General features: G+C 46.3%; 1 protein-coding gene across 1 annotated transcript in view; it reads right to left on the bottom strand.

Annotated features, from left to right (window-relative positions):
- The window catches only part of SLCO3A1 (solute carrier organic anion transporter family member 3A1), a 136,483-nt gene that overhangs the window by 9,625 nt on the left and 99,352 nt on the right, over positions 1-27,506 (bottom strand). Inside the window, exons 3-9 of the mRNA XM_038146628.1 lie at positions 25,627-25,725; positions 21,706-21,969; positions 12,574-12,738; positions 10,544-10,742; positions 9,528-9,666; positions 4,998-5,173; positions 2,243-2,307 (exon numbers count right to left, since the gene is read on the bottom strand). Coding sequence (XP_038002556.1) covers positions 2,243-2,307; positions 4,998-5,173; positions 9,528-9,666; positions 10,544-10,742; positions 12,574-12,738; positions 21,706-21,969; positions 25,627-25,725 — 1,107 coding nt within the window. The remainder of the gene's footprint in view (positions 1-2,242; positions 2,308-4,997; positions 5,174-9,527; positions 9,667-10,543; positions 10,743-12,573; positions 12,739-21,705; positions 21,970-25,626; positions 25,726-27,506) is intronic.

The raw sequence follows: 27,506 nt of genomic DNA, 5'->3' as shown, positions 1-27,506 counted from the left end.
TCCTCCTGAAACACTGTGGGGTTTTGTCACATTAGAATAAGAGGCAAACAACATGAGCTTGGAGGAAAAAAAAATCTAAGGAAGTGCCCTGGTAAGCAGAGGCTCTTCTAGGATGCGTGGTGAACACCAGCCAGAAAGGATGCATCCAGAATCTTAAAGGTCTGAAATTCTTTGCCATTCCAGACAATTCCATTCTGAACCTTTGGTTCCAATGGCACTGCGTTACTCTCTTCTCTGGGAAACTGCAGTAATGCTTTTATATGATGACACTGTTAGGCTGCCCTCTCACAGCAGAATTCCTATGAAATGAGAGAATATATGCAGGAGGATACCGGGAGAATTCAGTCATGTTTCATGTTATTACAGTGAATATTAAAGAGAGTCAATCATGTTCTACCTCTTACTGCAAAGTGTTGCAAAAATTTCTGCTCTATCTATATATATAGATATTTCATAGCAGAAACTGTAGGGCTGCATAAAGAAAGGTGCTTCTGTCTTACTGAAATCTATTAGCTACGATTGCACCTTCGGGTCTCATACCTCTTGCATTTAATTCTCTCCTTTGGTGTAAGAAGCAGCTATTATCGCTGTCTTCTTAAGTCAAAGCTTAAAGGTGAACTGAAAAGCTTTTAAAATAAATCAGTAAAGCTGTTCTCAAACCTCAGGTTGATAGAGGCACAATTTGGATACCCTTGCTCACATGGAAAAGTATCTTTCTCTTCATTTTCTGTGCGTTCCAGCTACACTGCTGGTATGCTTCAGGATGTATTGTCTTATTTCATGGGAATCCCTTAGTGACAGAGCAACATATAAAGATTTGAATTTAAATTCTCACTATGGTTTCTTTACTGGAATGAAAAAAAGAAATCTGTTCAACTTAAGCATACATGTCTGAGCCTGGTTTTAGAGGAATTCAGGATGCTGCTATCTCAGGAGGCTTCTCTCTTTTGAAAGGAAAAAAGAGAAGCTAAAAATCCTTTCCCTTAAATATTTTTCCTTTGGAAATAACAGCCCACAGCTGTCCTCCTTGCACACTTGTCTGCTGAGACTCCACATTCAGCCAGTCACAGCTGAAGTCAGGCCAAAACCCACAAGCAGCACCAGCAGCTAAAGCAAATGCTGCGTTTGCAAAGCTTGAACCACAGCTGACCTGGGTCATCCCAGAAACTTCCCTTTGAGTTATCTGAGCTCTGGGTAAGTTAACTTGATGGAGCCTTTTGTATGACTGCAGTTACTTCACCAAAACCAATGGACATCTAATTTGCTTTAATGTAAACTGGTCTGGGAGCACAATTTCCTATTCAGCTTAAGGGGAATAATGTGTTAAAAAAATAAGTAAAAAATGAGATCACTTATTCAAAGCGAAGTCTGGTACTGCTGGATTTTCAGTCCTGTACTTCCCAGTGTCTTGTTGTAGCCTAAGAAATGGCACTTTAGTCTCCAGCTCATTCCTTTGGGACCAAGGGAGCCATGCAGAGAAGGTGCTCTCTGTGCTCTGCTAAAAAAATGTAAGTTCCACTCCCACAACATGCAGAAACCCTGGGCATGAGATAGTCCCACACAACAATGGATCAGAGGATTTTGCCCTGAACCACTGAGACTACTGAGCTGAAATATAAGAGCTTTAAAATAGGAGCCACCTCTTCCAGAGGGAGGAAAAAACCAGCCAGAAACAAGCAGCAGCCTGGTATGTTCCCTTTAATTCATGTATGAGAAGAACATACTGGTCCAGAGGAGGAGCCATAATGGGATTAATGGGATATTAACCCACAGGAGAAAACTAGGACTCAGCTTGTCTCATTTTCCTGGTTTCATTTCTGAGACACCCAAAGGAAAGGGCAAACTCACCATGTAAGAGAGGTCCTGTCCCTCAAAGGAGGGTGAAAATCCATATCCCTCTACTTCAGCAATATGCAGTACAGCAGTAATTCTGCAAGCTGCTGACACGTTATTAACAGCTACAGAGGAGAAACTGGTTGTGTGGGACCATGGGAGAAACAGCCATTTCTCATGCAACACTGCATTTTCTTCCATTAGCACAACACACATGGCAGGAAAAGTGCCTTCAGGAGCCTTGATGTGACATGCCTCATGGAGAGGGCTTGGACCCTTGTGTGTCAGACCCCTCTCACGACAACGACAGCACTACAAGGAGTAGAAATCAACTTCTGCATGTTAAAAATGGAGTGTTCCAAGAGGGAACAAAGGATGAGAGAGAAGGACACACAACTTTTGTACCTACCTAGCAACCGGAGCAGCAGGAAAAGCACCCCCAGAGCGTAAGACTTGAGTTCAGGGCTCACGGTTCTGCAGGGAGGAGGGAGAGAGAGAAATCAATTCCTGTTGTTCTGCTTTGATTAACACACCCCTTGGCCATCCTGTGCTGTCAGCCAGGATGCCACCAGCACCTCTTCAAAAAGTCATTAATAGGGCTTTTCTTCTGCCTTCTCCTGAACTGCCTACAGCCCCAAAAGTAATTGCATTGGTGATAGGCTCAGGAATTAGCCAAGACATTAATAACAACAGCTAATGTTGACATTGGATATTTATAAGCTCCCCATCAAGTTTTCAAGGCTCCAGATGTTGAGAACTGGAGGGAGAGAAAACTTTTGGTTCTGAAAGTCCCCAGACTACTGGGAACAGGAGAGGGAGGGAGAATGGTGGACCAAAGGTTCAGTCAGCCTGGTGAAGCAGTGAGGAAGTGCTCAACACTAGTTTTCATGCACGGGACTTCAGCATACCACTTTTTTTATCTTGGGAAGACAGTGCTTGCAGTGCCTTCTGCTATGAACACAACCACTACTGCATTAAGAGTTACCCTTCAAAGGTGCTTTAAAAAGCCACTCATGGCAGGGGTGGTTCCCTGTATAAATACACTGGAGGGCCAGCCAAAACTGATAAAACCAAACCAGTTTTTAAGATTGCTTTTAAGTTAGGAGAAGATCCTTCTGATCACCTGCTCTTCTCTCACACATCCATGGGCCATATAATACCACACCATGACTTCTGCATGAAGCCTGTGACCTAGGGATGAATTTCAGCAGTTTCCAGGCAGACCCCCACACTTTATATCTAAAGCCTTTATGCTGGGAATTATATGACCTTGGAAAAATCTTGCAATGGTTAATGGGTTGGCTCAAATAGGATTCTACAGTTGGGTGAGAAATGAAGGAAACAGAATATTAAAAGTTTATTTTAATGAAAAAATCGATTATCACATGGAATATTCACAGTGGACTTTTAACTGGTGGTGGTGTCCTTCCATCCACTTTTCTATATTTAAGACCAAAGTCAATCTCCATACCTTAGGCTGGAGTAAAAATGGCCACCTGGAGACATCTCCTTTTCTCACTGACTACAGCAGTGACCAAATGACTTGCCAAGACAGGACATTTAATTTGTAGACACTGAGTCCCTTTTTACATAACCATGGGCACTGCCAGTGTCACTTGTCACTGCTCTAAACACCAAGGACACATTCATATGCCACAAGTTCCTTTAAGCAATGGAAGATGGCAGTTGCAAGAGAACATGAGGTGGTATCTGGCTCAGAGCTCTCCACTGTACATTTGGTACATTTTGTCAGCTATCAGTGATTCTGAGTGAAGTTACAAATCTAGATGTGTGAATTGTTTATTTCCTACAGCTCTGAACTGAGTATGTTTAATCTTCCCTTTGCTTTTCTTATTCCCTGGTATTCTTCTTCCTGGCTTATCTCATTTGAAGGGAACACTAAGATGTCTCCATGCCGTATCCTAAAGGTGCTGGCAGCTTCCTTGAACAAAGAACTCTTCAAACTTCAAATTGCTTTTGTCACAATATTTATCATGAGGAAATTTGATTTCCCTTTAGCTACCGGAGATGCAAAGAGAGAAATGAACTAGTAGGTGGAATATCTCATTTTGTATCCTGCAGGGAGACATGCCCTCACAGAGCTGTTCTGTCCAAAATCCACTCAAGAGTGTGTTTCTAATACAGACCTTATTGACTGAATTTTATTGGAATTTTCCAGGCAGCAGAATGGATCTGCTATTTATGCCTCTGGTTATTAGTCTCAGTAAGTGACAGCTTGGACAGCTAAGTAATTTTGGATAAATGTGGGCTTAGATCTATATGTATATCATAAGGTGAAGTGTTCCATATGTCTGGAAATAACACAAGGTCAGTTATTTGAATAAGCTACTTTTGCCCACCTATTCACATTGGTTTAACTCAGACATGTCCTTCAGACTTCCAAGTTCCTTATGTTCTTGGACTTGGTCCAGGGTGAGAGAAGTTACACTCCAGTCAGGGAGGTATTCACCAAAGCTAGCTTTAATTTTTTCCGTGGTTTCTGTGGTCTCCAGATGATCTCAAAAGGTGAGCCTAAGCCTCTCTCTAAGTCATTACATGCTGAGAACATGGGGTGGCAATTCTGCCCCTCTCCTGATGCAGCTGTAACCTCCTTACTACCTGGATTGGAAACTGCCCATCTGTATTTCCATGTTAATCCCAGAAGAACAACCCCTGCCACCATTCTCTGCAACATCCCTGCAGGAATCTTGTCCGTTTGGGAGCCCAGTTCCACCTCATTCCCTCACTTTACCAAAGGAGAGCTCAAACAGCTCCTGTTTTCTCTACAGCAGCTCCATACTGCATGCCCTGAACTGGGGCCATGCCTGGCTAAACCAGGCACTAGCAAGTTAAAAAAGTGGCTTAGAGAGAAAACAGCTTGAATGGAGGTTCAGTTCGAAGTCATGGGTCTGGGAACAGTGAGCTTGGTGTAAAAGGCAGAGGCCAGGAGCTGCATGGGACCCTCAGCTCCCCCCTGTGCCCTAGGGTCCCTCCAGCCCTGATCCCATGCCAAGATCCCACCACCTGATGAGGATGGTGACTGAAGCCCCATCTGATGAGGATGATGACCGAAGCCCCACCTGATGAGGATGATGACCAAAGCCCCACCTGATGAGGATGATGACCAAAGCCCCACCTGATGAGGATGATGACTAAAGCCCTACCTGATGAGGATGATGACAGACGGTGTCTGCGCCATGGCCCCGATCATGCTGCAGACACACATCACACACAGGAATGTCAGGAAGGCCTCTTCACACCCAGGGCTGGGGCACTTGCCAGGAACGACGGTGGCATTTTCGGGAGGGACCGAGGTGAGGCACGAACAGCCACTGAGGTTCTGCAGAGGAGCACAAGGAGTCAGGAGAAGGGAGAGCTCCGATCCCCACTGCTGCCCTCTGTAACAGGGCTTGTCAGCAGCAACACCTAATCCTCTAATGGTCAATTAAATAACTCCTAAGTGCTTGTTGGAGGGGGGTTTGGAAAGAATTTCAGGAGCATCAGAGCTGATGCATGCTGCCAGCAAGGGAAAGCTGTCCCTTGGCTTGTTTCTTTTCTTCTGCTCCTTTCAAGTCTCTCCCATAAATGTCACAGTGACAAAATTATTACCGAGTTCTACCTCTTTGGAGGAGAATAAAGAAACAGTCTGTGTTTCTGTGACAAGGAAGATTCTCCCCATTACGGTTCTAATTACTTTCTTATTTACCTCCTTCCTCTTGGCTGCTGCAATTAAACTGAAGTACATTAAATGCAGGTAAATTTGCAGTCCTGTACTTGGCTGCAGGTTAGGGCTTGCTTCCAGCACCTCAAACCCTGGGAAGGAGCCACCCACGATGGGTGCTGCAGCTCACCCAGAGCTGAACCACCACAGCCTGGCAGCAGGGATGCTGCTGGACTTCAGTGCACTCCAGGGCTAATAAATGACATCTGGTTCAGAGGGATTTATGTTGAGCTAAAAGCTCAAGTCAAGCAAGATAAACTTTATCAATATGTGATCAGAAGGAGGGTAGAATGACTGCATTTTGCTTTGATCTCTCCAGCAAGTGCAGGATGTGAAAAGAAGCTTTGTTTGGCAGTCACAGATTTAAGGATTTTTTCTTTTCCCTTATTTTCCAACTCGCCCTCCTGAATTTCTGAGTGGGGGATGTCAGTGCAATTAAGGCACACAATACTACCAAGAAATCCCTTAATGAATACAGAAAGAAACAGTCATTAATGATTCATGGCTTGTCTTCACAAGCCCGCTGGGTTTGCAGGTCACGTGTCTGTGTGAGGAGTAACGTCATAAAATATAACACATTGAAAAGCAGCTCAATCTCCTCCCCTTCTCCTCTACCATGTGCAAGCAGAAACTCCTTTGCTTTTCTGCCAAAGGGGTCCCCTTAGGACCATACAAAAGCACACTTTCTGGTTCACTGCCTCCAAAGATAAGGATCAGCAGGGATACTACTCCAACCTTTCTGACACCAATCTCTTTCTTCTGCACAGGAGTCAAATCATTTTTTTCCAATTAAGTGCACAGAGGACAAGAGAGACTGTGGTGCAGAACTCTAGGAGAGCTGGAGCAGACATGCAGGTGCCTTTCCGCTGGCAAGCAGTAATTAAAATAACAAATTCCTGTGCTGTGAGTTAGAAGCTGACACCTGAAGGCTCCAGAGTGGTGACAATTAGCACCACTGAGGTGGTGTTTGCACAGACCACAGGAATTTGTAAGCTCCTGGCTCTTACTGCAGTGCATTGCTAGCCACCAGCCTGGACAAGGCCCTGAAAATCAAAATCCATATAAGTCAGGAAAAGTATACACCTGCATGGAATAAGCCTTGGACAAAATTCCCATCAAGCAAACACGCAGAATTGGGTGTTTATTTCCCATGGGCTCTTATCAAGGGAAAGTAAGTACCTGTTTTGGGCAGTGGTGGGGCAGACTGTCCTCCCACTGGTGTGGTTTTTTTACAAAGCACAAGGCAGATCTTACCTTCACTGCCTGAAAACTTGTCCCTCAATCTGCTTTTCTGACCACTTTGCTTCAAGATGCTGGCCCGAAGCAGTGTGAGTGGTTTGTACCAACTACCTCAGCTTGCTTAGCACTGCACCTCGTCCTTACCTGGGAGATCTTTGATCTTTTATTACTGACACAGTGTGCAACTCACAGACATCAAACAAGGAAACATCAAAGACAGAGTTATAACTTTGTCCTGTGGAGAGGAAATTTTTTGCTACCTGTGCCAAACTTCTGTAGATCCCCTTGTCCGCAACACCACTGCATTCAACCACTTGTTATCAGAACCTTCTGCTGCCCAGCAAGCTGCACACCCAGATTTATGTGTGCCTGTGAAGCTACACAGATGCAGAGTTTACACCTTTAACAGCATCCTGACTTTGGAGTGATTATCCATGCAAATTACCCATGTTTTTAATTACTCATTTTTTAAACTCTGGCTCTGACAGGGAAGGGACAAGCTGGTATTTCAATTTCAAAGCTGTGAGGTGCCAGCACAGTAATTCCAGGCTGGAATTCATGTGTCTCCAGCCAAAATGCTGAGAGAGTCAATAGCATCAGACAAACAAGATGCACAGTCGAACACGTGGTATGCAAAGGTCACTCCCAGGAGTGGCTTGAAAGAAAAGATCTTGGGGGTGCCAGAGCTCTGCCTACCAGCACTGATATTCCTATGGCTTTTTGGACAAGTGCACCTCTGGAATCAGCTCAGTAAGAGAGAAGGAATGAAAAAGAAAGAAATAACTGAGCTACACATTGCTTTTAGAAATTGTTCACAGAGGAAAAGTGAAGAGAAGCAGTCAGAAACATGAAATGTAGTAAAGTTAAATAAAGCATTCAGAGAATTTTATATCCCAGTAAAAAGCAACCCTTGCCTCATCACAAGCACATAACATTCACAAGACCCTCCAGACAGGTCATTACCTGGATTATGGGTTTAAAACTTGGTTTGGCAATTTGGCTTTGCCTCAAGGCCATTGCATGGCCAAACTGGTCCATAATTCTTGATAATGCCCTTCCCAGCAGATGTTATTGCTTCACCAATTTGTGTTCAAAATGTTACTGCAAAAAACCCCCACAAAACAAAGAGATGAGAAGAACCCCAAGGATGAAACAAAAAGGCAAAATAAGGAGGAGTGAGTAAGAGAAATCATGAGGGAGAGTGAGTTTTTTGCTGAGAGGTTGTTCTTGCAGAGCACAAGGTCAGGCAGCTGCAGACTGAAGGGGCAGAGCTGAATTTTCATTACCATGCTCCTTCCAGAGGAGTCAGAGCTTTGCCCTGCACTGCACAGCGAGGAGGTCTCTCCCACACTCCAGCCACACACGAACATCAGCTGTACACTTGCTGAAGGCTTGGTGAACCAGGGAGACATGATTCTGTGTGCCTTAAAAAGGCTGGTTTCCTAAAATCATCCTGCTGCCATCTCAGGTGTTGGCTTATTGGGAGGAAGAGGAAGAAGAGGGCAGGAGGTAACACCTTTACATGTCACATGTTGATGTAGATCCTTGTAGGGCTGCTGAAAACTCAAACCTGGTGCTTCAAAGGGATGCCTGCATCTCTGAGGCTGGAGAGGGAATGGAGGAGACAAAGATGTTTAAGCAGCACAAGCTCACAGGTGATCTGGGTGGGGAGACTGCACTGCCAGCTGCAAGTGTCTGCTCAGCAGCACTCACGTGTGCTTTGTCTCCAGGGCAGGAAGGGAGGTTTGGTATCTCCTCAAAGAGGAAGGATGAAGCCATGGAGGGATAATTGCATGTGGTGAGCACTGATGTGTAGGCACAAACAGTGCCTGTGACCAGGCTGACCTCCCACAGAGTCCACACAGCCTGGCACAGCCCCAGGCAGCGAGCAAGGATGCAGGAATCCCACCAGTCCCCACCCACAGGAGCAGCAGGCACTCATTTTCAGTGTAACCCAGAAGACATTAACATTTCAGCAGCAAAAAATGAGAAAGCTGGCTTTTAAGATATTGTTAAAAATTCCCCACATATTCTTTATATGAGAGAGAGTTTGGTCTTTATGAGTTTTGTAAGGGAAAAAAAATCTTAGAGAGAACTGAAAAATGCAGAATGTCTTTGGATGGAAACTCTGCTCCCCTGACAACTGCTCTGGCTGCTGCCTCAGAGCAAAGCAAGGAAAGAGAAATAAGCAAGTGGAATTAAAGGAAAGCTTAAACAAGGGTGAATAAAACCAGGAACTGCTTACAACTGTCTAAGAACCAGATTCAGGGAAAGAGCAAGAACAAAAAAGACTAAAAGGGTTGGGCAGGGCAAACATGGGCAGGTGGAGAAGAGGGGAGATGAGGAGCAGTAGGATAAAAGAGGAGCTGGTTCCTCAGCTCTCCCTTGTGGGCTAGGGATCTCTTCCAGAGGATGTGTTCTGCCACTGGACACCTGTGCAGATCTCCCAACACTGCTTCCCTGCTGAGGAGGAAGACCAGGGCAGGAGGTTGTGAGATTCCATATCCTGCTCCATGGGTGACCTGGCAGCTGCTGCTGCAGAGAGTGGGCATTTATGGAACAGAGTGAAAAACAACAGGAGCTCAGGCAGGCCCACCAGAGCCGTGAGGTCAGCTTTTGGGGGTGCAGCCACTGGCTGTAGGTGAGCTACCCCACCAGACATGAAGGAACCTCACTCACTTGAGCTCCCAGAACCGTTCCTACAGGTGATAGGTCCCCAGGAAAGCCCACTCACCGTGCTGCTGCAGCCAGCAAAGCAGGCAGATAAGTATGTGACCCCGTCTGCCCCACAAACTGGAGTAAAGGAATCAGTTTGGCATTCACAGTTGTTATTGCATGGGGAATATGGGTCCAGAGATGAGGTTGGAGTTGAGCTGTAAGACAAAGAGAGAAAGAAATTAATGGACAGTGTGCTATCAGACAGCTTTTTCAACTGTTGCCTCACAAAGATGCCTTTGAGGCAGATAGTTAAGGCAAACACATTAAAAAAAACAGTGGGCAGGCTATCTAAGTTCCAGTTCTAAGAAATCCAGGCTACAGCCTCTCCTTGGAGGCTATGGCCACAGCCACTATCTCCCTGCAAAAGAGAATCTAATGCAAGGCTTGGGCTGCCCTGGTACCTCAACAAGAAGCCTCAAGGAAACAAAAAGAAATGCTGTGGAGATTTCTCTGTGTTTTTCTGCAGCACTGTAAGGAGCTGACAGGCTGATGTTGTCATCTAAAGAGTTGCCACTGCATACAGGAGCACTCAGGAAGAAAATACCAGATAACTCTCTCCGAGTCCTGTGAATGCAGGACAAAACAGGGTTACGTGGGCCTCACTTCTCACAATAAAATGAGCCTGCAGCCAAAAAGACTCTCTCTTCACCATATCTGTATTTCCAGGCATCTAAAACCTGATTCTACAGAGTCCCCTCAGGCACTTAAATCAATGTACAGAGCAGTGTATGTCCCTTACTGCCAGGGCAAACCAGACCCAATGCTACAGAGGTGCCTGTGGGTACAGACTCAGGTCTGGCACCTTTTGATTCAGGTTGACTGAATTGCAGATTTTAGTGGAACTCTGTTGTCATCTGCAGGTACTCACGTCTCTCAGTGGTGAGTGGCATGGAATAATGCCACACTAAGAGCCCACACAACACTGCCTTCTCTGTGCTTGCTCTATGGCTGTCTGAAGGCCAGCACTGCCTGTCGAGGACACTAACGTGGATTTATGCTGGTAAAGCTCCCTGAAACACTCTGTGGACTCACTTGTTTCCATAGGGAACAGTAACCCCTGCCACAGGTCCAGTGTCACAGCCCAGGAACAGGAAGGACACGTAGCAAGCTGTGGACACCAGGTTCACCAGCATGGCCATCCTGATGGCTCCCAGAGCAGACAGGCTGAGCTTCTTCACCAGGAGGCCACCCAGGAATATGCCCAGACATGCACATGGGATTGCTGTCATCCCTGCAAGAGGAAAAAGCAGTTAGCAAGGCCCAGTGAACTACACTGTGCCAGGGCTGAACTCTCCAGCAGCCAGAGCTGTGCACTGGCATGAGGAAACCTTGCAATGCCCAACTGCTGGGGTTGCCCAAAAAAAAGAACAGATGCAGGATCTTCTGCCAGTTCTCATCCAGGCTGGAGGGAATGCCAGACTTGCTGAGCTTGGCCCAGCCTGACCTAAGCAGCAGCAAATAAAGTCAAGAATTTTCCAAGGTGTCTGGAGGCTTTGGAAGAGCCCTGCTGGTGCAACTCACAGGAGTCTGATCTTCAGAGACTAGGCAGGAGCAGCATTTGAAAATAAGAAATCTCCCTAAAAGAATTTTCTTTAACTGTGAAATGCAAAATAACTGCCAGAAGTGACTCCCTTTCCAGCACAGACAGAAATTACCACACTATGCTTGTTTGGGATCCCTTTTATCCCTTTGCTGCCAGTTACACTCCAGATCTCACTGCCTGAACTGTGCTTAGAAGAGAATCCCAGTCCTGGCATTTCTAGACTCCCTTAAACGCCATGTGAGAAATCTGATTACAACTTTGTTTCAACAAGTTGCTGTGGGAAACACGGCGGTATCCAAGTCTCTTTTCCCACTGTCAGGTCAGAAGCAGGATGTGCTCTGGCTCATGGGTGATCCCCTCTTTGCTGGCCACCCAGCTGCACTCACATGCTGACTGCCCAGCTAGCTCCCACCAAACAGCTTTTCCCCCTCTCCCACTGGGTCAACAGTGAAGTTACTTTCCTTTGCCAAGCCTTTAATTTTCAGGAAAGATGGAATTGCCTAACAACTTTGAGACCTCTGGCATTCTGTCAAATCGTATTAAAATTCACTAGCAAATTCCTGGGTTGCTGGGGGAGGCAAGGCTGACTGCAGGGGATTGTTTCTTTTGGAAAACCAAGCCAAAACCAGAAGATATCAATGAGTTTAACAGGGAAATAAACAACTGTCAGGAGAGCAGCTTGCAAACTCCTTGTTATGATATGAGGATCCACCCATTTCCTGATGTCCCAGTTTTTGACAGATCACTGCCAGCTGCCCATCTGGCAAGCTGTGGCCGCAGATCATCCAAGATCAACTTGCAGATATCTTAATTGGGTGCTGCTGAGAGAAGGGCTGTCATAAACAAATGGCTGGGCCTGCCTGGGATGAGCAGCAGCAGAAAATAAATGAATATTCTGCCATCAGTGTCCTGACAGGGAACAAATGAACACTGAGAAATGCAGAATGTGAAATCACAGCAGCATGGAATGGTCAGAGAGAAGGGACATTTGAAAGACAACCAAGCTGCACTAACTCAGGTACTTGAAGTGCTCATTGCAATCTTGTCCTTTCCAGGCCAAGGGGAAAGCAGTGACTAACAGGAGACACTGGGCTTCCTAACCCAGACTGAGATGGGCTGCAGAACTGTGGGGCACCAGAACCGTGAGACAAGCAGTTCAATTGCCACACTATCACTTGGAGAGCAACTGCAGTCTTGGGCACCAGAGAGCCCATTTCTGCTGCTTCCAAGGCTCTCACACACTCTCCTATCCTGGCTGTCCCATACTGCTTCCCACTCAACAGGCTGGACCACAGGGGAAGTGATGGCAGCAGGATGCAGTGGAGAAATGATGTTGGAGGTCTGCTCTGAGCCAGGCAGCCATGGCACAGTGAAGGCCAGCCCTGTCACTCACAGACACGTTCCCACACGTCACACAAGTCACTTTTTGAGCAGCCTAATCAGCAGCAGTTACCAGCCATGCTGAATGCTTTTAAATCCCTTTGGAGGCCGCAGGTTTGGTGTCCCCTTGGTGACTCACCCAGGAGCTGGTTGGCAGAGGAGGTGGTGAGGTTGAACTGCTGCTCCAGGTACTTGCCCAGGAAGGCGGCGAAGCCGGCCACCACCGCGATCTCCATGCAGGCTGCCAGGATGATGCAGGTGAATACGGGGTTGGAGAGCAGGTGCTTAGTCACTTTGGGGATCACTGGAAGAGAGGAAAAAGGGAGAGGTGTTTTTGTGTAGGCTTTACTTGTGTTGCTGGAGGTGCCTTTCTCCTCTTCTGAAGGGTACACTCACATCAGGAGTAATTTCCTGTTCTGCACAGACAAGCTGCTTGAGATGTGGGAACACCAGAACAAAGTGAAACACCCAAACAGTGCCACTTAAAGATCCAAGAACCAAGAGGGTGCAAAAAGAAATCATCAGTGATTATTTACTCTTACAGATGATTTTGAAAATTGGAAGAAAGAAAAATTTCCAGTATTGCTTTTTGTTTTCCCCATAGGGAAGTCAATCAAAACCTGGTGTGCTCTTTTTTCCCCTTCTCCTTTCCATAGCTGCTCCCCATGAACAAAGCTGAGCCAGCTGACAGGTGCCATCAGTGCTGTATTCAGCACAAATCCTTGCAAGCTTTCAGACACAAACTAACCCAGCTCACATCTGGCTTTTCCTTCTCCTGCCATCCAGATTTGATTCATTTTCCTATTCCAAACTGGCTCACTCACTGATGGTCACCTTCTTGCAGCACATGTGGGTGTTTTCAGCAAGCTGAAACTCTCAGGCTTGGCCTGGGCCATGGCACAAGGGTCTTCCTGCCTGGGACAGGCTTCTCAGTCTGTGTGTTCCCACAACCTAGAGCTTCTCTAGCCAACCAACATCCCATGTAGACCCTCTCATCCTTAAGAGGGTGGAAGAGAATGTGCTGAGCTGTTCACTGTGTAGGACACACACATGTGGCTCTGGTTTCATGATCCCTTGGCTCTACCCTTCCAAGGGGAGCCCTCTCTCCTCTAAGCCCATCTCTCCTCCAAGCCCATCTCAATTTCCCATAGGCAAACAAGAGTTACCCTACAAAGGGAAATCTGTCTAATGAATCAGATTGCACGTTTTCTACTCCAGCGAGCATTTTAATTATTGTAGAGATAACACAGCTTGAAGAGGAGAGCATCCCAGTACAAAAGAGAGCCTTGCTTTGTCTCCATACCTGATGACTAATTTCTCCCTGAATTAAATGTGAAAATCATTAAGTTTGAAAATTACCTTGAAGTAGTGTTGTGAAGCCTCAATGGACCCCTATTTGCATTTTGAAAATCCATCCCCCAGATTCCCTGTGGTGTACCAGGGGCTGGCAGATGATGTTTCTCTGGTGCTGGCTTATGTTTTCCCTCAGGGATTTTTTTTTTGCACTGGCCTCAGCAGAGAATGCACAGCTTTTTGTCAAGGCTCTGCTTGGGTGCCCTTGGCTCTTTCTCGGGGACAGTGGAAAAAAGGGTTATAATTAGGTTTGATCTAACCTTTTTGGAAGAGGTCACTTCACAGTTTCTGGTCTCTTTATATCAGAAACATTTTTCCAAACTGTATAAAATTTCTGCTTCCTAAAGATTTACGGAACATAATTAAGGTGCAAGAGGCATAGCAATTTTTAGCAGAACGGGTGAAAAAAGAAAAGAAAAAAGGGGGGAAAATACTGTGTGGGCGGAATGGGGAAATTCAGACATGGATAAATTTCAGAAGCCACCTACTGCTTCCTTCAGTTCTTTGGTGGCCACCTACGGAACTTCCCCTTCTTGCCAGGAAAAATACAGAAAATGAAAAGGTGGACTTGGCAGTACTGAGCTTGAAAAGCCATATTTAAGGTATTAATGACTGTTGTGCCTCGCGAGTTCAGTTTGTTCAAGATTAATGGATTCCTTGAGATGTAGCTTTGTGCCAATTTAAATCCAAAGACACTAAGGTCTAGCTCTAACTTTATCCACCAAACAATAGTGATGACAGCCTGCCTTTTGCAGGAGGGAGCTAAAGATCACAGACATTTATTTCTGAAGTTGGCACCCAACCATCATGCACTGCCAAGGTCAAAATCCATCTTCTGTGCTTGGGGTGGACAGCAAAAAATTTGCAGAGTTATTGCAGCATCTCACACAGGAGAAGAACCCCTCACAAGTGCCTTGTCTGGCAGTGCAGGGCTCCAAGTCACAGCACTTCATCACCTAAAGGGGCTACAGGAGAACTGGAGAGGAACTTTGACAAGGGTGTGTAGTGACAGGACAACGAGTAATGGCTTTAAACTGAAAGAGGGAGGGATTACATTAGATATAAGGAAGAAATTCTTTACTGTGAGGGTGTGAGACACTGGAACAGGTTGCCCAGAGAAGCTGTGGATGCCACTGGAAACATTCAAGGCTAGGCAGGATAGGGCTATGTGAGCAACCTGGTCTAGTGGAAGGTGTCCCTGTCCATGGTGAGGTGTCTGGAACAAGATCATCTTTTAAGTCCTTTCCCACCCCAATCTTTCCGTGATTCCTTATTCCAAGATCATTGCTACTCCTCCCTGTGAGTTTTCTGGGACACACACTGTTCTCTGCTGAATATCTGACCAATGTCTACTGCCACAGGACTCTGTAACATCAGGCATGCGTGACACAAACCCAGTGCAAAGAGTGCAGAGACAACTCAAGCAGAGTCTGGCAGCCTCCACCATCTCCTCAGCCAGGGTCAGCTCGTTCTCTTTCATCTTCTAAGGGAAATGACATGGGGTTCCCTATAGAATTGAATATCCTTTCATCTTGCTACTGCCATTTGCTAAGATCAATTATTTGACACTGGCTGCTGCCTCATCTGTCTCAGTTCCTGGGGTGAAATACCTCTGGGAAAAAGGTAAAAAGTCAGCAGCAAAGTTTAAAAATCTCTCAATAGACTAGAGTGACACGGTCTCAGCTGCTTGGCATATAGTGCTGGATATGGAGTAGGAATGGAAATGCCTGATGGGGGACAGTGAAGCCCTGGGGAACACAAAGCTCTGGATGGTTTTTCTCCACTGGAGCCAACCCAGCAGGGTGTCACGGTAAATATTACCCTGCACCTTTACGGGCCCAAAGGTTACCTGAACACTTTGGAGCAGTCCTTTGCAGCTACAAAGCTCAAATGAAGTCCTTTTACAAAGTGGGAAAAGTCTTTTGGAGTCCAAACAGTATCGAAAATCTACTTGGAGAACCCACAAGCTGCAGCAGACACAGCACACAGACAGACTCAGCCTCCCACTCCCAGAAGGACGAGCTCATTTGCCATCCTCATCCTGACGCACCCGACACGCTCCAGAAACGGCGGCAGAAAAGCGATTCCCACCGCCCTGGCAAGATGCACTGAGGAGAACACAACAGCTCTTTTCACTGCTGAAAAGTAGTGAAAAGTACTTTAATCGCAAGTCTTCAGACCGTCCATGTGCAGTGCTGGTCGCAGGATCATCCACAGGCTGGGAGGGATGGGGTGGATGTCCCAAAGCTCTCCAATACTTCTTTATTTCCCACCTTTTCACACCCAACACCGGTGCCAAGGCATCCAAACCCCTCCCCGTCTCCTTCCATGGGGCCTCTGTGGATGACAGGCCAGGGGCTTGACAAATGCACACACTTATGTACACCAAGTAGCTTTGATTTGTCACTGCACATCGGGGAGTAGCGGGGATAATTGGCAACCTCATTACACGAGGTTTAACTACTCTCCAGAAACGACAAACTATAATCATCACGTTGGTGCTTGAAATGAATTGTTTGGAACATTACAATCACCAAGGCCCCTGTTTCTGGTTGGAGCACCCTACAGAGACATGTTTTCAATTTGCAGTAAAGATGAAGAACACAGAAAGCAAAGTAATAAATTAGAGGGAGGTTTACAGCCCAGTCCACCTAGGACAGAGTGGTGAGGGAAAGGCAAAATGTAGTATTGAGCCAAAATATGACTTTCTACTACCCATGTCAGCAGCAAGCCTCAGGTCTGAAGAGAAAACAAAAGGCAAAATCTCCACCTGGCTTGAGGAGAAAAAGAGATGAAGAAAACAGCACAGGCAGCAAGAATAAAACACATTCTGGAAAGAGGTAGCTCCTGTAAAAGAAAATATGGAGTAATGCAAAAGGTGCTGAAGATATCTCAGGTGAGGTTAGTATGCTGAAGTTCCATGTGGCCTTGGCAAAATTATCATAATGGATATGAGGGAAAAGCATGACACATAAATCAAAAAAGCCTTCCAGACAAGACGCAAGCTTGAAGCAGCAGTTACATACTCCATCATGGAAAGCAGGTCCTTCTAGCCCATCATCTTCCCTGCAAGAACCACCTTTACTCAACTTGAGAGGAGGACACAAACCTCCCTCACCTGTGACACAGAAGTCATGGAAAAGCATTGTTTGGAGACAGGCTCTGCCTGCCTTCAGCTCTTGCTCAGCTTTGGCCCTGAGGTGTGCAGGCTGAAGGCCTTTGAATTTTTTAATGGTGCTGACAACAAGACATTGACTTGGAAACAGCCAAGAAAAACCTGACAACAATATCTGCACCTCATGAAACACAAGCCAAAGAAACTCAAAGACTGATGGAACCTGATGCCTTTTATGATTGCCACCTTCTCACCTAAGACTTGGACTTCTCAGCAAGCCTTTAAAGTGTTTGCAGGAGGACAAGACCCAAATCCAAAAAGGCATTAAAGTCTAAACCTGGGCCAAAGCCTCAGCTGTGCAGCTGTGAATGAAGGTATAGATGGAGCCCTCTCCAAAGGCTTGTCACTATCAGCCATGAAAAGTCAGGAGTTAAAAACTACCCTTGTTAGCCTTTAATCCTGCCCAATCCCGTGAGCTCCCACTGAGGATCACAGGCTCCCCATGGTCCAGGTCCTCCCTGCACAGCTGGGAGCTTCTGGCCTAGCACTATCCTCCCAGTGAGCACATTTTGGGAGAGAAATCCCAGAATCAGAGCAGCTCCCTCCCTAGGTATTCAGCAGATTGGTACACGGAGCAGGACGGAACTGAACTGAAGACAAGGCAGCTGTCAGCTGTACATCCCAGCTCTCCTACACTCTTGAAAATGAAGCTGGAAAGAAACCAAAATGTTTCCAAATCTAGGGAATTTGCAGTTCTGAAATTCATTTAATTCCACAGTGAGTTTTCTTTTAATTCCTCGTGAATGAGCTTCTCTTTCCAAACCTGGAGGATTCCATATCAATTTCAATCCTTTTAGGGTTTTAATCTCTCTTGCTAGACAGAGCGGCAGAACGTAACGAATTTCTGGTTTAAACCATTGCAAAACAGAATGCATTCAGGGCAGAATGTTTCAGAGGTGTTAAAGATCATGCCGAGGAAGCATTCTGAAATAAAATTTCATCAGAACTGGCCGCTCAATTCAATAGATGTGACATTTCTGTGTGGAAAAAAAAGGAAGGGTTTTAATGAGCTATTTCCAAGCATGTCCCAGAGCAGGTGGTGTGTCAGAGGCAGCGAGTGAGAGGGCAGATGCTGGACAGACTCAAGCAGAGGGCACAGGTGCCCTGACAGAGCTGAGCATCTTCTCTGGCCTGAGGAGCAGAGAGGTCCCCAAGGCAGAGCAGAGGCAGGAAAGCAAAGCAGTGCCCCTCAGAAGAGCAGGGACTGCCCAGCCCATGCCTGAAGCGCTCTCACAGACCACACGGAGAGCACAGGGCTGGAACAACCCTGCCAGGCACGAGCAAAGAGCAATGGCAGCGTTTATTCAGACTTCCACTGCTGTTAATCCTTCACTTCTCTGTGCTCCCAAATGGATTTGCTCTGCTGAAATGAAATACTAATCAGGCAAAGCGGTGCAGCATCCATGTGCCAGTTTAGCCAGGGGAAGCAGCTCCCAGGACTGTCCCAAAGCTTTCCTGCATGAGCTGCCATGGCCCTGTGCTGAGCCCCCCTGCTGCCTCTACTGCCTTTGATTGCCTCTTCACCTCGTGCTGTTCAAAGGCACCACTTTCATTTCAAGTTTAGAGCTCCTCTTAAGACTGCTTCTTCCTGGCATGAAAATACCCCACAGGAAGAGATGCCAGGGCTTCCCAAAAGCTGGGCCCTCCCTCCTGCTTAGACTTTGACAGAGATGTAAAAGATCAATACTTTGAGCATGTTCCTTTTATATTAGTCCTGGCTTTTTTTTGCGTGCTAAGGCTAGAGAAAGCCAAGGAATCTCAGCCAGCCCTCCATCTCACTGACTTTCAGCAGATCTTGTGGTGTCTGGAGCATCCTCCCACTTGCCAGCCGTGCCATTCTCTAGCTGACAGCCATGACCCAGCTCAGAGCATGTCCCCAGCTGACACTGCCCTGTTCCCTCTCCTACCATGACCTTTCTCTTGTGTAAGCCACTGCAAGGCTAGGAAAAAAATGTAAGAAAAAATAATAAAGCTCCTTCAGTAGCCAAAAAGAAGATGCAGTTCATCCTCTAAGGATGTGCTGTTGATACAGAGGGTGTTTGCATGATCAATCCAGAGAAACAGCTCTTCCTCCCCACACTTGCACAAGAGATGGACAATCCACACCTCCATGCAGACATGGACTGACAGCAGGAACAGCCCTGTCCAGGACATGCTGCAGAGACAATGCTTGCTAAAAATGAGTCAGAGTCGTGGCCATACAAACCCCAAGGGGTATCAGTCCCAACCCCCTGTACAGGCAAATCCTCTGCTGCTGCCCAGAGAAGCTGTGCTTGTCCCATCCCTGGAAGTGTTCAGGGCCAGAATGGATGGAGCTCTGAACAAGCTGGCCTAGTGAAAGGTGTCCCTGCCCATGGCAGGGGGGTTGGAACTAGATGATCTTTAAGGTCCTTTCCAATTTGTGCTGGTTTATGATTCCATGGATTCTGTTCAGCATCACAAATTCATGCAAAATCCAAGGTCATATTAGGACAGAAGACATGACTATGCATGCACATACATATTTTTAACCTCTGTATATAATTATGAGCCTTTTTTACCCCAGGAAAAAGCCTAAACAGTCTTAACTTTCTCCAAAGGAGAATCAACAAATAGATTAGGGAGACTAAAACCTGCCACAAAGAAATGCATATAGATATTTCAGCTGCCACCAAAGTAATGTATACCCACAGAAAAATTTAACCCTCACCTGAAACACTGCTCATCAGGAATGATGATGTGTGTTTGCCTCACTTCAGCAACATGACTCCTGACCACATTCTGACTATGACAACAGTGGCAAGGGATTTGAAAGGAGATGTCAGCTACCGTGTCATCGCTGATAGCTTCAAAGGAATAACTAAAAAGGTCATCCCTTGTCTTATGTGATGCCATGTAAATTTTATTTTAAAGTCCATCTCCAAAGAGGCTCCTGGAATACTGACTGATCCGAAATGGGGTTACCTGCAGTGAGAGGGCGAACGTGGAGGCCTGTGGTGCCTCCTGATGTAATCAATACTTGAAGCATATGGATGTGGCAGTTTAATTTCTCTACTTCAATGAGCAACAGATGCTCAGTGAACCCCCCATGGCCTCCCTGTGTGCAAGATGCTCAGCACCATCCTCAGGCTGAAATGCTGCCCCTCCATGCAGCAGGGATACGTCATATTCTTTCATTTTTCTATATGAAAACCTGCAAACATTTCCAGTGCCCACTCCAAAATCTCAGTGGCCAGAAGCAGACCCTCTAATGTGCACACAACAACAGCCACAAAACTATCCATATGGACATATAATGGGAAAAGCCCATTCAAGAGAAAATCCTTGCAACAAGGATGAAGGGATGAAGAAATGAATTTTACTGGTTGAGTTTCAAACAATTTATCCCTTTACCTTTCTTCTGAATTTCCTCATCAAGTCAAAATTTCACATCTTTGACCTTCCCTTAATGAACAACCACATCTAGTATTCAAGGCATTTTTATATATTTAGACAACAATTTTTTCCCCAAAGTCTCTTTTTCCTTCCCACCCACACTTGGTTCAACTCCCAATTAAGGTGACTGCACAGGGAGTAAGTGATTTTGTCCTCATTTATCTAAATGCATCAGGCAGTAATGAAACCTGCTCTGCCACGGCAACAGGCAGTGGGAAGCAGCCACCAGTGCTACAGAAACACCCTCTCAGATGAAGGATTTTCCAATACAGCCTAAAGAAAGGATATCTGCCCACACTCTCCCATGAAATGCTGGATCATCAGCTGACTTTAATTAGAGTCACCTCCATTTCCATCACTGCAGGAGATGATGTGAGGCTTTCTCTCTAATCTGCTACAAATCATGCTCTGCCCTGCCATTTTGCTGCTGTTCTGGGCTGGTATCTCCCTCTTCCCGTTTCAGTTTAAGAGCTGTGGTGATGCCCAGCACTCATTGCTTTGTATCTGGGATTGCACTAAGCTGAAGCTCGGGTGCTGGGAGCTCCCTATTTCTTTTAAGTGCCCTTGCTGGCTTGCTTTTTGTTTTGGGAGGCAGAGGGGAGCAGGACAGTACACTGGAGAGAAGTTCACAAATTGCTCTGGCAGCTTTGCTCCCCTTCATATTTTTTAGCAACTCTATAGGACTATCATGTATTTCTCACAGAATTCACAGAATCAACCAGGTTGGAAGAGACCTTTAAGGTCATGGAGTCCAACTCAGCCCTAACACCTCAACTAAACCATGGCACTGAGTGCCACATCCAATCTTTTTTCTGAACACATGCAAGGATGGTGACTCCACCACCTCCCTGGGCAGACCATTCCAGAACTTTATCACCCTTTCTGTATAAGACTTTTTCCTAATATATTAGGAAATTTATTTTATATATTAAAACATATTTTTATATGCAAAAATATATATTTTCCTAATATATTTCCAACCTATATTTCCCTTGGCACAGCCTGAGACTGTGTCCTCTCATTCTGTCAGTGCTGCCTGATGAAAGAGACCAACCCCACCTGACTATAACCACCTATCAAGAAGCACTAGAGATGATAAGGTCACTCCTGAGTCTCCTTTTCTCCAGGCTAAACAACTCCCAGCTTTTTTTAAGCTCTGCAGCTTTAAAAAAAAAACCAACCCAAAGCTTTCAAGCGGAACGAAGTCTCTCTTTCAGATATGGGCAACGCCAGAGATAATTAAATAGAAGTTGGGACTAAAACTTGAGGCAGCTGATTTCTCGGGTGACTTTTGGCGGGACAGAGGAGCTGCTGCCGAGCATGCCTCACCTCGCAGCTGCTGGAAGCAGGTGGTGCTGCTGTCCCCATCCAGCGGGTGCCGCAGGACCCCGTTGCTGGGCTTGGGCCGCTCGTAGTCCCTGTCGGGGAGCATGGCCTGCTCGCTCTCCCCGGCGCGCTCCGGCCGCGGCGGCAGCGACTGCGGGAAGCCGAACATGGGCAGGGACGAGAAGAAGAGTAAGGCACCGCAGAGCAGGAAGCCTCCCCACCACGCTCCGATCCACCGAGGGTCGTCCGGGGTTATGTCCAGCTTGCCTGTGGGGGGGAAGCAAACACGAGTCAGGGGCTTGTGTCACCACGGTATTTTTATGGAAATCCTTTGCTAGGATTTTTTCTCCTGAGAAGCTGAGGAGCCTCGGGAAAGAAATGTAAACAATAAATGTCTGCTGCTGTGGAATACAACAGGTGTGTCTTTGATTGGTCCACGTTAGGTGTTTCTACTTAATAACCAATCAAAAATCCAGCTGCGTCAGACTCTGAGAGTCACAAGCTTTTGTTATCATTCCTTGCTATTCCTTTCCAGCCTTCTGATGAATCCTTTCTCTCTATTCTTTTAGTATAGTTTTAGTGTGGCATTTTTAATACAATATATATATCATAATATAATAAATCAGCCTTCAGAAAAATGGAGTCCAGATTCTCATCTCTTCCCTCCTCATGGGACCCCTCGAACACAGTCACAGGCTTGACCACAGGGAACCGTGGCAGCAGCTCTCTCTGGTCACAGAGGGCCACAGGTAACCTTACCAGGCATGGTGCTGGGAAAGGCTGCCAGAAGATCAGAGAAAAGAATGAGAAACAGTTCTTATCTCCACTTGCTGGAGATCAGATCAATATCAGCTGATATTGTGAACATGCGGAATGTGTTGCAGAGATTTGTTTACCAAAGGGTGGTCTCCTAATCAGCCAATGGTGATGGTGTTTTAATTAAAAGACCAATCAAGTACATCTATATCGTAACTGTCTATAAAAGAGCAATGGGTTTCTTAATAAAGATTATTATTGATCAACCTTCTGTAATACATGGAGTCTGTGCTTATTATTACCCAGCTGGTAATAACTGCTGTGACAGGGAGGGGAAGACAATAGTGTGAAGGATCCCATGGGCTGCAAGGTGATTGTTGGGGCTTTTTTTGGATGGTGAGGAGCACAAGGCACAAGGTGGGAGCCCAAAGTGCACCCCACAGCTGTAGTGTGTGAGCCACCAGTGCACGGTGTCCTCCGTATCCAAGAGATCCTCAGGACCAGCTCCCATCACCTCTTCTGTCTAAATGGTACACCCAGCTTCTGCAACACCCCATAATCACAGCTTCTCCTGAGTGTTTTTGGCTCTGCCAGCTCTAGGAAGCTGCTGTACACCAGTGTCCCCTGTGCTGGCACTGAGGTTTTGGGCATCCCTGTCCCAGTGTGTCACACTCACCTGACAGCTACTGGCACAGACCTGCACAGAGAAGAACACTGCACCTCCAACTCTGCTTACCACCCTGTTTTCCCAGGAGCTCAATGCTCCCTCTGCTTTGAATTCTCTTTTCATCAAAAGAGAGATTGGCATTTGGGCCTTAAGGGCAACTGTGACTGTGCGGAGAGTGAAACAGTCCTAAATATTGGAAAAGAAACTCACCCACAGCATCAAATGGGCTCAGAAAAGTACAGAAATAATCAGAAAAGGAAGAAAAACAAAATAAAAGGCTGGAGCATCCTGTATCACTTAGCAGAGGTAAGGCCCAAGAAGGGTCTGGAATCAGTGTGAGGAAATACAAATAAACAGCAGGAGAGGAAAAACTGTTTTCCTAACAGCTGCCTTGCAGCCACAGCCACAAGGGTGCTCAGTGCTGGAGCTGAATCCTGGGGGAGACCCAGGTCCACATGGCTGGAATAACAAGCTCCTCTGTTCATGGTGACTGTCTGGTTACTGCCACTCTGAAAAATCTGTCTCAAGTGAGGCAATCAAGTTGTCTCTCAAGCAGAGACAGAAGGAAACTCTTCCCCTTAGGGAAAATAACACGTAGCTCTCAAATACAGATAAAGTTTGAAAAATAGTGTTCTGGAGGGACTGGATTCTTCTGCTGTTATTTCCTCCTGCCTGAAGTGCATTTTTTTTCAGGTTCTTGGGAACACAACAGCATGAAGAGTCAGGCAAATCAGTTTTCTTCATATTCCTTTCCTAAAATAGCTGCTGTGTGGTGGGCAGTGCAGCAGCATGCCCCGGCATCCCACACCTGCCCAAAACAGGGAGCAGGACAAGGCTCAAACCCCTGGAGCTTGTTCTCCTTATGTCACCTCAAGCTCCAAGGCAGAGCCAGCCGCAAAGTGGAAACTCTTTCCCATACAAAAACAAGCAGAGGCCATGTGTGCCTCAGCTTTTGCATGACAGTGACTGACGTGGCCAAAGCCAGCTGGAGCTGGAGCTGGGAGCACTTCACCCTCCCTGGAAAGTGGCTGAGCCACAGCCCTTCCAGGCTTCTCAGCAGTAATGTTCTATAGTTCTTCTCTGCGGCTCAGTATTTGTCTGGGGCTTTTTGAGCTGCAAACACTGAGCAATGTTTTATGCTAAAAATGGCCAGGAGATACCAAATTAACTTTTTAGCTAGGTCAGCGTCTTGCCTCTGATGGCAACCAACTGCAGATGCCCAGAAAACCTAAAAGAATAAAGCCAGCATATATTATTCTTGCGGCCTGGGGGCTTTCTAAGCTAGATTTGGTGTCATGTTCATTTTTTTAATATATATACACTTGTCCCATTGCTTTAAAATCTGTTTGGAGATTTTTAGCACCTTATGGTGAGGAGTTCCACAGCTTCACCTACTGAGAGATAAAATATTTTCTTGTATACATTCATATTTTAGTTTAATTTATACTAAATGGTAAAATATCTAACAGGTTTCAAACAGCTCCTCTGCCAAACGAGGCTTTGGTAAAGCCAAGGAATGAAAAAGGGCCATGTGGTGTTTGACCAAACTGCAGCCAAATGCCTCAGCCATTCCAAAAGATACTTCTTTCTCATTTGATATTATTTACATTTCTTCAGCTGCCATGTGCATGTGAGATCAAAAAAAGGCAGTAACAATTTTGCAGATTTGCACAATTCTGTTCTGAGTCCTGCAAGGTTCAACTCCATCCAAATGCGTTCTGTGACAACACATTTACAACATCACAAGGCTGAAATACATCCTCTAAGGGACAAAACCCCTGCATAAGGGTCTGTGCGATCCGATGGAGCTGAGAACCGTGGAAAAAGCACCTGAGCAACTGAGGGAAAGGAATGAAGCATCAGGTTTGCCGTGGGTAGCAGAGGGCTGGGGAGCAGCAGAGAACAGCCTGTCACATGTTGCCCTCTCATGGCGAAGAACACACAGTGCAGGCACAAAAAAAAAGCAGAATTTGGTCTAAACGAACAAAAGGACAATTTGCAAACATTCTGCTTTAACCCGAGTGAAGTCAAGGTGAGCAATAAGTATTTAATCCCTTGGAGAAAAGCAATAACGCTGTGGGACTGATGCTGCCCATCCATCCCCTCCAGGGTCATGGGCAGAAGGTGCTGGGCATGGATCTTACTGGTGTGCCTCCACACCCTGGGGTGGCAGCTCTCCACATTTCACTGTGCTCTGGACACAGTTCCCCCGGCATGACAATGCCACAGTGCCATTTCAAGGTGTCCTTTAAGAGCTGGGAGAAACTCATCTCATACTAGAAAACACAGAAGGGAACAAATTTTAACCATTAAAAATCTGTTACTTATCAGCACAGAGCTGAAACCTATGAATCCCAGTGTTAAAACCCTTCTAGAAGTGACACTCATGCAAGAGGCACTGAAGATTGAATCACAGTTTCCTGCTTGTGAGCATCAACATTTTTGTCCTGATGATAAAAATTTAGCATATTTGACTTGAAACCAAACCCAGTTCTCCTTACTTGTGTCAATGAAGACAGCATCCACATAGATTTTGGTACAGAAGGAGCCCAAGATAAATCCACAGGCTGGCCCAAATACCAGCATGGTAAACAGGATCCCTACAAGGAGAGAGAAAAGAGAAGATTAGCACCAGGCTCTGGTTATTCATTGCAAGTTGTTCTGCTTGTCTGCTGTAAGATGGTATTACCTTAGTGATGCCAGATAGATAGGGACAGTCTGTGTTGAATGCTCCAAGCAAAAGAGCACCCTAAATGTGTTTTGCTTTTCCATATCTCTTCAGGAAAATGAACAGATGGAGGTGTGATAATGCTGAAGGATTTCTACTGAGCTGAGAAGACAGTGTGGACATATGCCGTGTTTTGGTCGGCTGGCTGCTCTAAAAGATGTCTTACTCAACAGCACAAGGTAAAGCAGCCCTGCCTTCTCCTCATGGGCAACCCTGTCTTTGCCACATCCAGCTAAAATCCTGGTAGACAGAATTTTCAGACATTAGGGACAGCAAATCTATGAAACGAGTGTTGTCACAGACTGCTGGATAAAGTCCCTTTACGGAAGTAGGAGTGCTTTTCCACATCTGTGAAGCCCTTCTCCCCATCAGCCACACACAACAAATATTCATGCTGTGTGGATCTTCCAGCCCTCACAACTGCTTGTTTCTTCTGCAAAACCTGCATGAAATTGCCAGTGTAATGCCAGGAGAAGAGCTATTACGAGTAAATTACTTATTTGTTTCAGTACAGTATTTAGAAGCATTTCTTTTCACTCCCACTTTGGCCCTGAAACATGAATGCTGCAGGCACAGCGCCAGCTCTCAATTATCCAGGGCAGAAAGGCAGGGGGACACAAGGATAATCCAGACAAAGAAGCAGCAAAGATAACACAAAACATTTGTAAATTACACAATAAGAACATATTAGGTACTTTCACATTTGGGATAACAACAACATTTAGGAAAAACAACAAAAAGTCCCCCAAGGACCCTTGTAAATGGTTTTCTGAAGGGAGCAGGGACAGACTGAGCAGTGTGGAGCAGAGCAAGAGCCTGCTTGTTCCCTCTGGGGGAAGGCATTGCTGATGGACCCATGAGCCTGGTGAGGGGGGCACCTCAGCAGAGACCTGACAGCACCAGTCTTGGTGTCACTGCATTTCAGAGATGGCCCACAAAGGAGTTTTTTTGCATCTGGATGCTTTGCTCACTCTCCTAATCTTTCTGGGGGTGTTGCCTGGCATCTCAGTGCATTTATAATGCACTTCATCACAGCCATCTCAGCCCTCAAGTTCCTTATCTGGAAACTCTTTAATTCCCAAGTTCCCTCTCTGTGCATTTCTCAGGAGCTGGAGAAATTATCAGAGCTGCAAAAAAATTCCCAGAGACCCCCCCCCCATCCCCAGGCAAGGCAAACCACACCTGGCAACAACAGCTTAGCCAAGCAGAACAAACTGGTGCGGTCAGAAGCAACTTCACCTTCATTTTTAAAATGCAGGGTGCAAACTAATTCCTCCAGGCTGCTGGCACTGGGACCTGGCTGGATTAATAAGCAGGGACGAAGCAGAGGTGCCCCCAGCCAGCTGCTCACACTGAAACCCAACATGTTAAAGCCTTCAAGACTTACCTAGAGCAGCACGAGGGACAAAGGAAGGTGGTGGCAGGAGAAGTGCCAGGTTGCGTGAGCTGCAGAGAGGGGTCACTGCTGTCAGGGCAGCAGCAGGAGCTGTCAGCCCCTGCCCAGTCTCTGCCAAGCTCAAAGCTGCAGCAGTGGCCACTCAGTCTGTGCTGACAGCTTAAATTAATCCCCAGGGTCTCTGCCCGTGCTGTCCCATGTCACAGGAGGACCAGCCCTTGTCCTGGGGTGCTGGGTTTGTGCTCCATGATCCAGCA

This window comes from Motacilla alba, chromosome 10, assembly GCF_015832195.1.
Source record: "Motacilla alba alba isolate MOTALB_02 chromosome 10, Motacilla_alba_V1.0_pri, whole genome shotgun sequence".
Taxonomy (NCBI): Eukaryota; Metazoa; Chordata; class Aves; order Passeriformes; family Motacillidae; genus Motacilla; species Motacilla alba.
Note: the sequence above shows the minus strand (reverse complement) of the source record. Positions and strands in the feature narration are given on the sequence as shown.